The sequence below is a fragment of the Symphodus melops genome, assembly GCF_947650265.1.
Source record: "Symphodus melops genome assembly, chromosome: 11".
Taxonomy (NCBI): Eukaryota; Metazoa; Chordata; class Actinopteri; order Labriformes; family Labridae; genus Symphodus; species Symphodus melops.
Genome location: NC_136701.1, coordinates 19,522,815 through 19,539,501, shown reverse-complemented (window position 1 = coordinate 19,539,501; position 16,687 = coordinate 19,522,815). Strand labels below are relative to the sequence as shown.

Genomic DNA, 16,687 nt, shown 5'->3' with positions numbered 1-16,687 from the left:
ACTAAGATTTCATCACCTTAAAATAATAGCCTATGTCATTTTTTGAGATTTTTTTTTTTTTTTTGCCTAAATCAACTCCTTATGATGCTGGCCACCTCTGGTAAATTGCCTGGACAAGATTTCCAAAGAGTTTCTTTTTAATGTTCTCCAAGGTTGCTTATACTAGTGTACGAGACTGCAGCATCTGTAATCTGTCTCATGGAGGCAGTGAAGAGTTCAAGTTCATCACAAGCGTAAGCGAAGAAGAAATCTATACAGGAAGTGTATGTATCTAAGTGAAGTATAAATCTTTACACGTACTCTTTCTGTTTCCTTATTTCCTACTCAGAGTAAAAGCCTGTAAACATAAACTTGAACAAAATAGAGAAAAACGTGTATATTCACAATATCAAATATTAACCTTTAAGTCTTCAGTGGCTTCTAAGTCAACTGTGAATCTTTTTTTAAAACACACTGCCACATTGTGTCATCACGAAGTCTACGCTTTATTTTGAAAGGTTCGAAAAGAGACCGGAAGTGATTCGTTTCCCCCGTTGTCATTGTCGGTAGCGTTACTTCTGTGATCATTGAACACTGCCAACACAAGTGACTACAAAAGTTAGCATTCAGGCGTACACTTTAAATGTGTATCAATGGGGGGTAAAAATAAACAACGTACTAAAGGAAATGTTCGGGTGAGTAACCAGAACCGTGAGTGAACTTAAGACTGCTGTCAACAAACCCGAGCACAAGCCAATGTAAACTTTAAAGCTAACGCTACATATGACAGTTTGGTCCCATCTGTTTCATAACCACATGGTTTCCATGGAGGTAACATCGATGCTTTAACGAGGTTTACATGTATCCCATGTCATTTTTTTCTCTTGCTTCCAGCCGTCCAGCAGTGGCCGAGCCGCCGAGGTTCTCACCCGGGAAGGTGGCGTCATCCCGGGCTTTGTTGGCTTCGACACGGCGCTCACATCGTCGGAGCTGAGTTATGTTCCAGCTGTACACGGAGCCGAGGAGATAGACAACCTGGTAGATGCTGACTTCCGCCTGGTGCTCAGGAAGCTCTCAAAGAGGGATGGTGTCACCAGACTGAAAGTAAGTCCAACTTTAAACAAACCCTCTGGTCTTCTGGGCAAAGCTAACATCTCTCCAATAACAAACTACCTCTCTTTTCAGCTCCTCCATTCAGTCAGAGGTTTCACTTACTGTTAATGTGTGCTGTTTAGGCATCACATGGGCTGACCTCCCTGCAGAGGGAAGTTTAAAGAGTTCATAACAACTATAGAAATAATCATCAACTCCTCACAGGAGTTTTGAACAATCACTCCCTCGTTGAGTAGGTGTGTAGATTGATCTCGTCTGTTTGTTTCTGCTCCTGACTGCTACATGTCGTGTCCTCCTCTCAGGCTGTGCAGGATTTCGGGTCCATGTGTCAGGAACGGGATGCTGAAGAGGTGAAGGGGGTCCTGCCATACTGGCCAAGGATTTACTGCAAGATCTCAGTGGTGAGCTGATCATTCACACAAGGACTTATTGTGGTTTTCAGTCCATATTTTCTTTGGAAATAAATGCCCAATGTGTTGCTGGCGCAGTTCTTCAGTTTCTTACACGCTACTGGCCTGTATCATAAGACATGGAATAATTATACAATCCTAGACTGTGGAAGGCAGCATTACACTCTCTAGTGTACAGCCTGCCAGAAATCCAATAGAAGAAGAAAAATACTTCTTATGGAGTAGTTAGATTCCACTTTCTTTAAATTATTCTTCATTTGATATGTATATGTTTATTTGTGACAGTGATTGTACCATATGTACTGTGTGTACTATCTGCACTACATGAGTGGATCAGCTCATGATGGTCCGTTTTGACTTCTAATGTCACTTTTTCTTTGACAACATTGAGCCTGGTGTTTCTACCTTTCCATTCTCAAATGCCGTACGTCGCATCACTGTCGTAGAGGAACGACATTTTATCTCCCTTTGTACTTGTGTTAGGTTAAAAATGACTCTAAAGAAACTGGACTTGAATAAATCAACTTGAGCATTTAAAATAAGCAATCTGATGTCTATCAAAGTATTTTGATTCCTCCTATCCTACCGAGCACCTGTGAATCAAGAATCCCATTCAGGCGACGTAATTGATGAACGCGCTAAAGCAATATTGGAGACGCGTGGTGGCTTGGAGCCACAGTCAGTGTAGAGATGACGTTTGAATGGCTGTGAGTTTATCTCCACATTTTGCCTCCATCATTATGTCTCATCAGGACCACGATCGCAGGATCAGGGAGGCCACACAGCAGGCCTTCGAGCAGCTGGTGCTGAAAGTCCGCCGCAGCATGGCGCCTTTTCTGAAGAGCCTGATGGGCCACTGGATTCTGTCCCAGTGTGACCCGTACACACCCGCAGCCTCGGCTGCCTGCCAGGCCTTCCAGGCTGCTTTCACCCCCGCCAAACAGCCAGAGGCTCTCAGCTTCTGCAAGGAGGAGATCCTTAACGTGAGTGGTGGCAGTGGGGAGCGCAAACTATGTGGCAACTTACGAGACAAAGTTTATGTGAAACTGTCTTTTTGTGTATGTGTTGCAGGTACTTCAGGATGTCTTGTTAAAGGAGACAGCAGAAACACTTAGCGATCCACAGTAAGTAAAAAGTTAAGATGCTTATGTTCTCTGTGTCCTGTTTGATACAATAAGATTATGTTCAGGCAGTCTTACTGAGAGACAACGCTTCTCTTTTTTTTTTTTTTTTTTTTTAAGAAATGTGACCGAAGAGGAAAGAGAAGCTAAATATGTGCGCATGCTGACCAGTTCTCTGTTGGGAGTGAAGAGACTGCTCTCACTGCTGCTCCAGACTGACAGGACGGCTCTGGAGCAAAGACTAGCAGATCTTGTGAATTCTGGCAAGTTCTGGAAGTACAGCAAGCACAAGACACCACAGGTACTAAAATGAGAGCTCAGGATGTACCACACATGAACTCCTCCAGCTATATCCATCATTCTAGCTATATGTGCACGTGATGAATTCAAACAGAGTTCTCAGTGTTTTTTTTGTTTTAGTTTTTTTACACTGACATTAAAAAAAAAGCAACCTAACCAACCAGTACCCTTAAATTCCAAAATCCCTAACCTTCTGTTTGAGTAAAGTTTGATTGAATATCTTAATTTGTCTTTGGTTTGATTTAAGTTAAAAAAAAGTGTCGCTGTATGTCGGGTTGGTTCACGAGTCAGCTGTTGAAGCACTCGCAGTGATCCATTTGTAAAACAGACTGTTTCCCTCATGGCTCCCGTGTCACGTTTGTCAGGTGCGAGGGGCGTTTTTCGAGATGATGTGCGCTCTGTGCGAGTTCACCCCAGGACTGGTCCAGGCCGAAGCAGCACGACTCTGCCCTGCTGTTCTCCTCAGCATCGACGACAGCGACCCCCTGGTGCTGCCTCCTGCGTGGGAAGCCGTCCTTCACGTCGTGTCAACAGTCCCCGTAAGTCCGCCTTTAAAAGGACAGCCTTACATATAAGTCACGCTCGGCTTGTAGTATTCCATTCCATTCAATTCAAAAACACTTTATTTGTCCCCGGGGGGCAATTCAAGGGCACACAGAGCAGCTATGCTCAAACATTTAACCAACCAAGACTCAACAAAGAAAAAAGTGTTAAAGAAGAATAAGTGCTAAGAGTGTTAGTACAAAGTATTACCAACTGTAGCACGATGTCGTCACCATCCAGGTTATAAAAGGAGATGTTACAGGTGACCAGGTAGCAGTTACATTAACGACACCAATGAGTTTATAATAACGTACATGTGTTTCCTTTAGCCTGGCGAGCATTTCTTGCTAAGTTGCCTCTTTTTCTGACCGCTCCATTTTCAGGACTGCTGGTCACACGTGAACGCCAAGAAGGGCTTCTTACCCAAACTTTGGGCTCAACTGAAAGAGGGAGGTAAAGGCATGGCCAAAGCCCTCCATCCTAACCTAATGCCCCTCCTCAGCAAGCTGCCCCAGGAGGTCACTGATCCCAGCCTGGACTTCCACACCACCTTCTTCACTTCATTCATGCAAGGGTAATCACAGTTTTGACTTGGTCACTGGGACTGTTATGGGTTTTTATTTTAGAATTCTCTTTTGGTCAAAATAATGAGCGCATACACTTCTGTGAATAATTCAAGGGAATGTAGTTGATGTCGGTAGGCTTTATTTGTCAAATATGCTCCATGTTAAACATACAGCACAGATGAAGTTTCAATCCCCTCTACCCACAGTGCAAACCTGCAGTGCATTAAAAAAAAAAAACCAAAAAGCACTAAAGAACAACAATAATGTGGCGTGTTTGAACGCAATCATCGTTTAATTTCTGTATTCCCTTTCGAACCTGATCGATGGTCTGTGTGTTTCAGTCTGTCCAGCGAGCGTGCCCTCACAAGCCCATCAGAAAGTGCCGTTATAGTGGCTTCTCTCGTCGAGTGCTTGAGGTACTGCGTCGTGCACAATTCCGAAGAAGAAGATGAGCACATGAAAATACGGACCATGCTCATTTCACAGCAGGTGTGATTACTCAGCAGAACACATGTTTTTTTTTGTTTTTTTTTGGGGGGGGGGGTTGTGTCTGTAAATTGAAGTTACGCTCCAACCTTTCTTCCCTTGTTTTTGTCTTTTTGTAGCTCCTCCCACTGCTGGAAAAGGCTCTCGGTAACTCCTCCCTCCAGAACGGCCCTCTTTTCCTTTTGCTCACTGAGATGCTTGTTTCCTGGGAGAGGAAGGCTGGTTTACAAGGTGCAGATGAAGCAAAAGGCAGCAAGGATGTCTTCAAAGGACTCCTGGCAGACTTCTGGGAGGGGCTTGCTCTGATGTTCGTGCGTTACGTGGACAACGAGGAAGCGGATCCGCAAGCTTTGGAAGGGGTAGCCACCTTACTCCAGGTGAGTTTGTTTTGGTTAGTCTTTCCCAAACTGGACATCTCCATGCCGACACAAAACCACACAGCAGGTCAACCTGGCTGCCAGAAGCGTTCTTGTCTTTAAACAGCGAAAGTGAAAACCGAACACTAAACTTTCCTCCGTTCCTCTTAAATCTCCAGGTGATGCGTTACCCCGACAGAGTGAAAAGAAAACTCGTCCACAAGAAGAAATCTGTCAAGATCTGCTTCTCAAAGCCGGAGGACGAGGAGAAAGCTGGAGTGGACGGGGATGCTGTGGAGAGGCCCTCCCTGACGGACTGTGAGCCTGTGAATGAGCGGCTCTGCTCCCCTCAGACGGAACATTTCGAGGATGCCGTGTGCCAGCTGGCCCAGCTGTGCCTGGTGCATGTGAATGAGAAGAAGTCGGAAAAACATCTTGTTTTCCTCTCCCTTCTCCTGCGCTCCTTCCACACTCCCAGGGTTTTCAGTGTAAGTCGTGTTTGATTTATAAAAAAAAAAAAAAAACTTCAAATATATTTGACTGCATGTTGTTTTGACGCTTTGTGAGGCGTCCTGAGGCCAAAATCAGTGGGGAAAAAAAATCTTTACAATTGAATTTTTTTTTCCCCCTCAAAGAACTTCTGGTACACTTTGAACAAGTTGCCTTCCACTCAGTTTTAAAAAAAAAAATTTTTTTTTTAATCTTTGTAAGGATTCCTCTGAGTTTAATTAGTCTTTGTAAGAGAAGAAAAAAAAAAGCTATAAAAAATATTTGTAAGGAAAAGTGTTGTTATGAAGTGTGGTACATTTTTGGAAAGTAGACCTCAGCCCTGTTATGGTCTTTTTATATATAAAACAATAAAAGGTTTTCTTCACAGTTCTAACAGTTCCCTAATGCCACTCTTCTCTTGAACTTGCGTATCGTAGACGCTGGTCGAGCTGGACGCTGACGTAAAGAATCCCGAGCATCATGAAGTCGTGAATATTCCGAACCCGGCGATGCAGTTCCTGCTGGAGCACGTGGTCGTTTGGTTGGCTGAGAAGGGACGCCTCGACACCGAGCATCTGGTGGAGATGGTCTTCAGCTCCCTCTACTGCTGCAGCTCGCAGGAGACCAGCCGCATCCTCAACCACATCACCGCGGTAACAAAAGAGTCATGATCCATATGTTGAGTGTTAAGTCTGGTGATCCCTCCTTTCACTGCTGACATCTTGACCCTGACTTTGTTTTCCAGATGGATTTACAGTGGGGAATCATCCTTCAGATAATACAGAGGGTATGTGCAGTGAAGTGTCCTCAGAACACTTTAAAGACCTTGCATGCGTCACATTTCCACCACTGTCGACTTCTCGACTAAACGTGCTTGTTTTGTCTTTTTTTTTTTTTTTTTTTTTTCCAGGCCTGTGCCGACCCTGAGACTCTGAAGAGCTGCAGGGATTGGCTGAGAGGTTCAGTTTTGGGTGAGCGGCTCCTGGGATTGACTGAGGAGCTGTGCAAAGTTGGAAACAGCTCTGCCAGTTCTAGCTCGTCTGCCAGCAGCCACAGTTGGACGCTTATCAGCCTCGTCCTCTCTCAACATCACAACAATGGTACAAAAAAAACAAAAAACACCACAGCTTATTCTTTCTTTTCCAGCTGCTTTCTTTTGATGTTGGTTTATATAAATGTATTTGTTGCCTGACGTTTTTAGGCCTCTCAATCCATGGATTTTCTTATCAGTCACCAAGCTTGACATTTACATATATCATGTGTTTCTACTTGCACAGAGGCTCTTATCGGGGAGGTATACATGGAGAAGATTTTAGAGAAGCTCCATGCCACTCTGTCTGAGGCCAAGAGTCTGTCGGATGCAGGCAACATGGAGCCCCTCATCTCCTTCATCTGCGACGTGGCCTCCACCTTCTTCTCCTCCGTGCAGGACTGTCTGCTGCTGCGCTCTGCGGAGGAACTCCTGTTCACGGTCTTCCAGTTCACCGCCAAAGATCAAGCACACACTCGCTTGTCTGGTAGGAGCCGTCACCGTGCACAGACACGCGTACATATTCTGTATGTTTGTATTTGTCCCTCAAACACACCAGACAAACAGACCCTCGGTATTGCTGTGTACAGATTTACTTTTAGGTAAGCTGAGGAAAGTGTGTGTCGCCGGGGTCCAGTCCTTGACCCAACAACCTGATTATGAGTTTGAAGAAGGAGGGTTCCTGCACAGGGCAGCACATTGGGTGACAGACCAACTTCTCACTGTTTCAAGCATAAAAAGGTAACAGCTGATGGATTTTCCTAAACACCCAGGTGGTTTTTTTTTTTTGTTTTTTAAGTTTTTTTTTTATGGCAATCCTTCTCAAAATTGTGTCCTTTTTCTGTTTGTCAACCACATCTTATTAACCTGTCCTTAGTCTTGCTTCTACATGTACCTAACACGTCCTTGGTTGTGATGATTCAGTTTACAGGTTCTGGTCCACGCTGTGCAGAGCTTAGTGGAGGCGACGATCTCAGCCTGCGATCCAGACTCCCCCCTCCTCGCCCACTTCTTTACCGCGCTGACGCCGAGCCAGACAGAATGGACGAGAATCAGACGAGCGTTACCTCCTCAGGTGAGACAGCCGGTGCCGTCACTTTGAACAGCCAAGACAGCGTGTTTGAAGAACGCGTTGCTTCAGTATTCAGCTTTCTTAAATCCTCCGAAAACCCCTGCAGATAATGTGTTAGTCACCCCTCTTTTTTTTCCTGTATTCTTTAGTGGATCAAAACTCCCTTACTATCTGGTAAGTACAGAGGAGTTTCTGAAAAACCCACCATGGACACTTGGAAGTCGAGGCTGTCGACCAAGCTGCCGGCCCACCTGTGCGTGTGCGCCCTGCTGGGGAGGGTCGCTCGCGCTGTGGCGGTCGTACCTGCTGACCAAGAAGACGCAGAATGCTCATCACGTCTGCCGAACCTCAAGCACACGGGTAAAGACATCCTGACCTGCTAACGGGACATGCATACAGTACAGTTTGTCTCTTTTACGTTAACGACGCGTTCCCCTTCCACAGCCGCAGAGCTGCTGTACGCCCTGCAGTGGTGCAAGGAGGCAGAGTGCGGCCCCGCCTTGGTGTCTGCCTACCTCGGCCTGCTGGCTGACTGGGGGCTGTCGCAGGGACTCCACAGCCTTGTTCCAATGAAAGAACTCCTGGAGACGGTTTACCTAAGGTGAAGAACATTTCTTGACTTATGGCCAATGAAACACTGATGGGTTTAATAATATAAACGTCCCTAAAGCTGAATCTATCAACAGACTGGATAATATTAACGCAGCATATCACGGCCGTGGTTCTAATCTAACAGACAACACGGAGACTCTGTGCAGGCTGAAAGATGGACCATTTAATGATCAGTGTGGAGCCATTATATACAGTACAACAGGTGTCATAAATTCCTTCCCACTTCATATTTCTATACATGGTCTGGAGAATCACATCACCTTTACTCTTTGAATGTCAAACCTCTATTTGAAGAACAATCCCTCATTCTACTGTCACTGAGGCCATACATTATGCTTTTGGAATACCTCATATGACATGCTTCTCTTCAAATATCGTCATAGCTTCTCAGAATAGATCGTAGTCTGTTAACAGCGAAGTCACCTCTACAAAGTGTGACCAAACTGAACGTATTCACAGAAATTCATACTATCAAACACTTTTCAAATAAATCTTTGTCCTTTGATCTCATTGCATCCCTCTGTGCATATGTATCCTTCGCCGTTATTAATGAAACCTCTGTTTGTCACTCCGACTGTTCTGTATTCTTCCTCCATAGATCCGTCGAGTGTGGAGGTCTTTGGTCTCTGACCCTTGAAAACTACATCCAAAGCAACAACTTGGCAGCCACTCACAGTTCCAGTGTGAGGAAGCTTTACGGCCGTGCAGACAGGTTTGTAGTTGGTTTGTTTATGTTGGTAAACGACACTTTCCTTGCGCTCTGGGGATTAAAGACTGGCGTAATTGAAGTTGTCCCTGTGTCGTCAGCTTGTTCCCAGTGTCCCAGAGCAAACTGAGCACGCTCCAGGTGCTCTGCCCGACCATGAGCAAGGACGACAGAGAGTCTCTCGTCGCTCTGACTACTGCGGGAATAATCAACTGGCAGGAGAACGACGGTTCGAATGCGCACACACACACACACACACACACACACACACACACACACACACACACACACACACACACACACACACACACACACACACACACACACACACACACACACACACACACACACACACACACACACACACACACAAAGACGCATCAATGAATACGTGGAGGTGTTGGACTTGAACTGTGCTGATAATCTTTTTTTCTTTTTTTCAGATGTGTATGGGTGTCTGGCCGTCCTGATGTGCTGTCTGAAAGCTGACACACACGTCGACGAGGAGGTCTTACTGGCGATCCTCGCCACTGTGATGGAGTGGCGGAACAGCAAGGAGGACTGGTTCCTCTTTGCCAGGTAAATGTATACCACACACATGCACACGCGCGCACACACACACACACACACACACACACATTTAAATAGTAGGTTTGAATTAACTTCATATTTACTGCCTGTCTCTCCTGCTGTTGTGTTGCTCTCTCTTCCTTTTATTTATTGATTTAAGCTTTCGATCATCTGCTTAGAAATGTAGAAAACAGTTTCCCAGCATGCCAGTGTGCGCTAATGTAGCTACCCATCCCTCTTTATAGAAGGTGTATATGTGTTATTAAGCATTTAATCTGATAAATATAGCTTTAAAAATAAAAGAAAATAAAGATACTTAGAAGGAGAAGGTTCCAGAAAAGCTCTGATTCACTGCATCAGTCACTGTAACACCTCACATCCTTTTCTCCATGACCGGTTCTGACTGAATCTACAGAAACTGTTTACCTCGATATAGTCACATTAATATGGGTGTGTTTGCTTCTTTTTCAGTGATCTGTCAAAAACAACTGCAGACCAGTTAAACCTCTCGGTGGAGATGATGCGTTTCCTGTCCTGGCTGGCGACTCATTGTCCCACAGTTCTCGGGGGCAGCCAGTGGGACTTCTTGCTCTGCTCGATGTTAGCCTGGTTGGAGGTGAGACACGGATCACACGCACTGTGCTGTTTTGAGGTTTTGAGCTCGGGGGTCACAGTTTCTAGTAAAGTGGACTGGATGGAAGTTTTCTGTTGTGGAGTGGAATGTGTTTTCATTTTACTCACTTTGAGACAGTTGTTGCTCTGTAACCAAAAACAAAAGGGGAAAAAAATCTTTGAAGCATTTTTATTCAATTCGAAATATGAATATCTGACAATTTCTTACCATTTAGATCTTTTTTTTATGCCCCGCCCCTTTTATGATGTATATTTTGAACCTCTCTGGCACTCTTATGCATGGCTCTTGTCTAATATCCCTCCCTGTCCCGGGCTTGAATTCGCTTCCTTCTTTCCCAGACTGCCTGTGAGAATGTGAGCAGTCTCTGGAACCCGTGGGTGCAGCTGTTTGTGTGCGAGAACGCTGCACTGATCGTGCAGCTGAACCGCTTCTTCGCGTCGTCTTCGCCCGAGGTGCTGGAGAAGCTGCCGGCAGAGCTGGCTGCTGAATGGAGAGACTTCTTCGTGGAAGGCATCTACAACCTGCTGCTGACTCTGCCCATCACCATCACAGGTACGTGTGTAGATCTCACTCCAGGAGGTGATGACACAGAAAAAAAAAAAGTCCACTCTTTAAAATGAACTCGGAACCCACTTTGTATGTGACACATCCCTCGATATTATTATGCATGTTTGATTAAACTCCACACGTGTTGTACTTCACAAGCAGAGGGGTCACATTCGTCTTCCTGTTTGTTTGTATCCAGATACCTTCACTGAACCGGACGACCCTGGGTTTCCTTTGGCGGTGCTGCAGTCCGTTGGGGCAGCGCTGACATATGTTCCGGTGCAGCAGCTGACGCAGAACTCACTCCCCCCAAAGTTCATAGCGGACCAGAAAACGAACCTGCCAGAGCCCCTCCAGACGCTCCTCAACACCTTCTGCCCTCTGCTGCTGTTTAAGGCCAGGCCTCTGCAGATCACAGTCTACCACTTGTTAGAGAAGTACGGGCTTTCTTATTCTGTGTATAATGAGAGTGCGCAACACACAAACGTCTGCCTGAGGCTGTCCTTCAGTGTTATGGTTAGAGCGTCTGAGCTACACGGAGATCTTCAGCAGGAGGTTGGGGATGATCAAATAGAGAAAATGACTTGCTTTATTGTGGTTACAGGGTGATGCCTCAGCTGCCCGAGTGTGACGGAGAAGGAGACACCAGCAAGTCAGAGGATGACAGAGACGAGCCGTGTCTGTAAGTCAAAGGGAGGAGGGCTCACATTACTGTTGCTTTTTTTTTTTTCCAAAAATGTGATGTGTTCAGGATCCTTGGGGGTTTTCCACGCGTGTCTTTACAATACAAGACTTAATGAAGCTCATTTCTCAAATTCTTCTCCCACGCTTGTGTGTTCAGCTCTCCTCCAGCGTCTCTGATGGCCATTCTGTCGACCTGCGAGGAGCTGTGTGACAGCATCCTGCTGGGCGTCCAAGTCGGAGAGTTTGCAGACGTTCAGCCGCTCAGTGTGGAGTACTCCTGCATCCTCGGCTACTTACTGGCCTGGAAGTTGCTCCTCACTTTTTTCAAATCCTCACCCTCCCATGTACGTCATGATCGGTCTTTGTTGTTGAATATTGTGCACAATATTTTTACATTTCTAGTTTCCCAGTTGTGCATTCAGCACAGAGTGTGGTTGGTGACTGTGAAGTTCTTTTTTAACTGGTGAAATAACATGACTGAAGCCTGGCTCGCACTGCAGGATAATCGAGCTGATTTGAGCTCCACTTCCTCCTTCCCGACAGTCGCAGGGTCGCTCCCGACTCAAGGCTGCTCGGAACCGGTTATCTGCCCAGATTATCTTGTAGAGTGAGTGGTATAAATATCCTATCTTAACGTCCCCGATCTGCTCTGTGATTGTCGGCGACGCTTCGATTTGTTTGATATATTTAGGATTTTATAACTCTTGCAGTGCGAGGCAGGCTTTAGAGACTCAAAAGACAAACGATAAAATAAAAAGAAAAACGCTGAGACAGTTGAGAGAAGAGAACGGGGAGAAATTGATTTAAGGAAACATTACTGTAAAACCTCAGTTAATGACCTGAGCTTTAATTCAGCCGACAGAATGACCCTGTTTTTGTTTTGGACAGGCGTCTATAGTCTAATTAAGATAGGGTCAATATTTACCTAAGACGGATATAAAGTTCATGTTTTCCTTTTTTATTTTTTTTATTTTTTTTTTAAGGCATTTGCTAATTAAGTTTTCTTTTTTTTCTTTTTTTGTTCAGCACACTTGATAACATACAGTCCTGCTGTTTTTCACACCCTACCGCTGGTGATCAGTGACTGTTTAGTAAACGCTGGAATAGTGTTTCACACACTGCACAGATGAACTTTGAGACCTGATTTTAATCATAAAAAGAAAAATAGTGCAGCTACAGTGAAGCTGGGGATCAAACCCCCGACCGTCCGTTCGAGAGATGAACAACTCCACCACAGCTCAATAAATGTTTAATAAGAGCAATAATAAAACCCTACGAAGTAAACAATACTCTATAAGAAATAAGAAGGCAGTCCAGCACCACTATAGTAATGGTTTAACATTAGCTATAATACAATATTGAAAATTAATCAATAACTACCACAATGCTGATACACTAATGAGGGATACAGCCGTCCTGACAAAACTCCAGGAAGGCAGAAATGAAGTTTGATCTCTGTAATTTCTGCTCGTCTTCATCCTTTCCAGCTGCGTGCCCATTATGCCCAGTATCTCAAGAGAAGCTGCTCCCTTAACAAGCTCCTCCTTCACCTCTTCAAACTGATGCCTGAGAGCCCCACCTACCCAGGCCAGGGAGCAGACACAAAGGAGTCCAAGACCTTCTTCACAGAGAGCCTGTCTCTGGCAGTTGACAGTAAGTAGCACTTACACCTCTTTTCTTACATTACAGTGAAATCATGTAAACTAGCTTAAATTTCTCCTTCCTTGTTTTTTTCTTTCCTTTTTTTTTTTTTTTTGCCTGCAGTGGGCAACCGTATCGAGTGGGAGCTCCCGCATCTTGCCTGCAGCGTGTACTACAGCACGGTGCAGGACCTGCCGGCCATGGTGCGTCTGTGGTGGAACAGCCAAGAGAAGAGAGTGAGCGCCGCCGTGGAGAAGTTCACGACTAAATACGTCAGTCCTGTCCTCTCGGCTCAGGAGATCTCGTCTGTCCACTCCAGCACCCAAATGTTTGAGAGCATGACAGTAAGTTGGCAAAAAATACGTCTGTGTACATTTTCACAAGCAAGAGCTTTCACTTGTGCACAGCACTAAAAACAATCAATAACCATACCTGGTGTTCTTTAGATTTAATCTGAAGATAATTATCATTCAGATTTGAATGAATTGATTCAGTCAACATTATTCTAAAAATTAAAAACACAATAGATGATGGAGCAGATGTCTGAAATTCCCCTGAAGGTCATTAGCAAACAGCTTGTTGACTTATTTATCGTATCCCCCCCCCCCCAGGTTAAAGCCCGCTCAGCAGCACGGGAGGTGATCGCTACCTATTCTGTGGATGACATCTTCATCGAGTTGGTGATTCAGCTGCCGCAAAACTACCCTCTGGGCTCCATCACTGTCGAGAGTGGGCGGCGCGTCGGCGTTGCCGTACAGCAGTGGAGGAACTGGATGCTGCAACTGAGCACCTACCTCACACATCAGGTTAGAACACAAACTCACTCATGGATGTGAGAAGTGTGTGAAAAGCTGGTGTTTATAGGGGGAAAAAAAATAAAGTGTAAAGGCCTGCGGTAACATTTTTTGTGTGTGTTCAGAACGGCAGTATTATGGAGGGGCTGGCTCTGTGGAAGAACAACGTGGATAAGCGCTTCGAGGGAATAGAGGATTGCATGATCTGTTTCTCCGTTATTCACGGCTCTAACTACTCCCTGCCCAAAAAGGGCTGCCGCACCTGCAAAAAGAAATTCCACTCGGCGTGTCTGGTGAGTTCTATGTGTCAGGATCATATATTCTGTGTATTTTTTGAAAAATGTTCAAAATATCTATTTACATATCACACATATTGAGCATTCTTTTATGCTTTATAAATCATTGTAACGGAGCGATAACAGCACATTTTCTGTTTGTTTTTTTTTGGTCGAATGTTGTTTAATGAAAATCTAATTTAAGGCATACAGAGCACACTACTCTTTTAATACACTCACTCTTTGTTACATCCTTCAGTTTTACACGTTATTTAACCTGGACAAAGACAACGTCAAAGTGAACGCACTTACTTGTTGTGTCTCTTACATTGTTTCTCCTTTTCTTTCTACAGTACAAATGGTTCACTTCCAGCAACAAGTCCACCTGCCCGCTGTGCAGAGAAACCTTCTTCTAACAGACTGCTGTTGTAAATGAATATACAGGGTTATAAAGGAAATCATTGTCACAGGTTTGGAAGGCATTACTGTGTTCGGAGAATCCTTCTCACTGGCACTCTGAGCTAAAGTACAAGAACTTTAAAGGCAGGTTTGGTCATTTTCTCCAGATACACTTTTAAGATTTTGGTGGAAATTGTCTTTAGACGGTAATTAACAACTCATGTGGCCTGAAAAGGAAATGAAAACAAACATTTTATAATCCATTCAGGCCACCCTGCCTCCCTGCTCGTTCTCTACCCCATGCATGAGCTGAAATCCACTTCTGGACCAATGGCGCTAGTTCATTTAAGTGAGGGGCGTGGCTTTTAAGGGAGAGAAAACTGTTTTCAAGTTCTCAGAAATGACCAACCCTGCCTTTAAGAAAAGATAGTTTTTTCTGTTTTTAGAATAAGTCATTTGATTAGCTGGTGACTGTTTCTTCAATCCAGTGCTTTAGTGGACTGTATATGTGCAGCATCACAAACTCCAGTCTGATGTTCATCTGTACTTTGATGTTTAAAGATCAATGTTTTTTTTAATTTCTAAAAATGGAAGTGTTCAATGATGCTGAACCACAGAGATGGAAAACCAAAGTGTGCCAGTTGTTTCAGGTAAAGGATGTGCACCCGCTGCAAAGAGTCAATTTATAGACTCACTGATAGATTATTATTGCCATAACCAGGACAGGTTCCATAAATATTTCCTAATATTTAGGAGTGTGAAGTGAGGATGTGTGATTGATGGTGAGACCCTGTACAATCATGGAGGGGCAACATAACCTGTGCAACGCTGGAGAGGAAGCTGCTTTTGGTTTTATATTTGAAAATGCCTACGCTCACATCAAACCCATTTGATTTGTCACTTCCCCCTGGTGCCTGCAGCTGTAAATGATGCTGGAAAAGTAAATAAAATACATTTCAATCAGTGTCTTTAATGGATTCAGTGCATCGTTGATCGGCTGAGTTATGTGTTCCTGGACAATGCAGGGACGTACATCTGGCACAAAAACTGCTCATTCATATTTAAATCTAGTAATCTTCAATCACTGACCTCTTGGTGTATTGTTCTGCTCCTGACCAATTAGATTCCTTTATTAAAGCTGCCCTACTTATGCATACATGTAAATCACTTTCTTGACCAGTGGTTCTCAACTGGTCTAGCCGAAGGACCCACAACCAGCTCCGTCATGAAAATTGTGGCCGAAATTTCTGATATTTTTTTCAACCAATCAGGTTTATTGTATGAAAAATATTGCAGTTTGGACCTCAGATGGTACGAAACGTGACACAACAAAGAGAAGGAATAAAACTCACCTGTTTTAAAAGCGCTTGAATAGACTTTGACTTTTTTTTCCCCCAGTAAAATGTCAGTGACTTTGAAAACGACTCCGTGACCCACCAGTTGAGAACTACTACTCTAAACTATTGCATTTTACTGTGTTTATGAAATACATCTGATCTAATCATGATGTTCTGAACTGAAGATGCCCAAAGCTGTAAGAGAATTAAGACAAACCATGTTGTTAGATTTAGCTCTAGCTGGGACCAGCTCCCCTGCTCTTCCTAAAATGAACAAGTGGCACATGTACATACAGTAGGTCATCAGGTGTGCCATTTATGACTTGCCCTCACAAACTGTACTCAAAGTCAGCTAATGAAGCCCAATTGCCTCTGTGAACTGTAATGTTAGCCTGAGCCTCAAATTACAGTTTGAAGGTATTTCCATAACGCTCTTACTGTAAGTTAACCTGTGCTGGTTTCCAAGAAAAGACTGTAATTAGCCTGAGCCTGTGACCGCTGGCACCAGCCCCCCACGCTCATTTATCTCAGGTTCACCTCCTCCTCACGTTGAATAATTTATCTGTTTAATGGAGGCTCGCTCTCATCACACTTGTTCCTATGGAATTAATTATGACAGATTAAGCATGATCACTGAATTAATCCCTATCATTTGTCTGTCGTGTATGTGTGTGCGTGTGTGCGTATTTGTAATTCATTACTGCGGTCAAAATTGATCAATACATACAGCCAGTATTCATCATCATCTGCCCTTGACCTTTTTAATAGCCATTGATCTGTTTGCCAGGCATAAATATTTATATTGAAATCCCTGTGTCTCACAGGTTCTGACACACAAACACTCACACGGACAGCCCCGAATCTTATTGCTCATTATCTGCTTGATTAAGCAGTGGTGCAAATGTTATGAACTACAGTAGATTCGACTTTCTTTTCAAAATAAATCTCAACCAGAAGATGGCAGCATGAGCTTAAGACGAGGCCTGCAGGAACACAACGTGTGAATGACTCTGAGAGAAAGGGG

General features: G+C 44.3%; 1 protein-coding gene across 1 annotated transcript; it reads left to right on the top strand.

The window, feature by feature from the left end:
* Positions 1 to 486: 486 nt before the first annotated feature.
* On the top strand, positions 487 to 15,294 carry ltn1 (listerin E3 ubiquitin protein ligase 1). Its single transcript, XM_079355071.1, has 32 exons — positions 487 to 674; positions 874 to 1,083; positions 1,395 to 1,493; positions 2,255 to 2,485; positions 2,574 to 2,626; positions 2,744 to 2,924; positions 3,289 to 3,462; positions 3,850 to 4,040; positions 4,374 to 4,521; positions 4,638 to 4,895; positions 5,054 to 5,362; positions 5,801 to 6,016; positions 6,109 to 6,150; positions 6,274 to 6,463; positions 6,641 to 6,880; positions 6,984 to 7,134; positions 7,318 to 7,468; positions 7,615 to 7,825; positions 7,910 to 8,066; positions 8,676 to 8,789; positions 8,885 to 9,012; positions 9,227 to 9,362; positions 9,825 to 9,969; positions 10,326 to 10,539; positions 10,733 to 10,970; positions 11,138 to 11,215; positions 11,375 to 11,561; positions 12,705 to 12,870; positions 12,982 to 13,202; positions 13,470 to 13,664; positions 13,778 to 13,945; positions 14,281 to 15,294. The coding sequence occupies exons 1-32, from the start codon at positions 633 to 635 to the stop codon at positions 14,341 to 14,343; spliced, it is 5,307 nt and encodes a 1,768-aa protein (XP_079211197.1). The 5' UTR covers positions 487 to 632; the 3' UTR covers positions 14,344 to 15,294.
* The last annotated feature ends 1,393 nt before the right edge of the window (positions 15,295 to 16,687 follow it).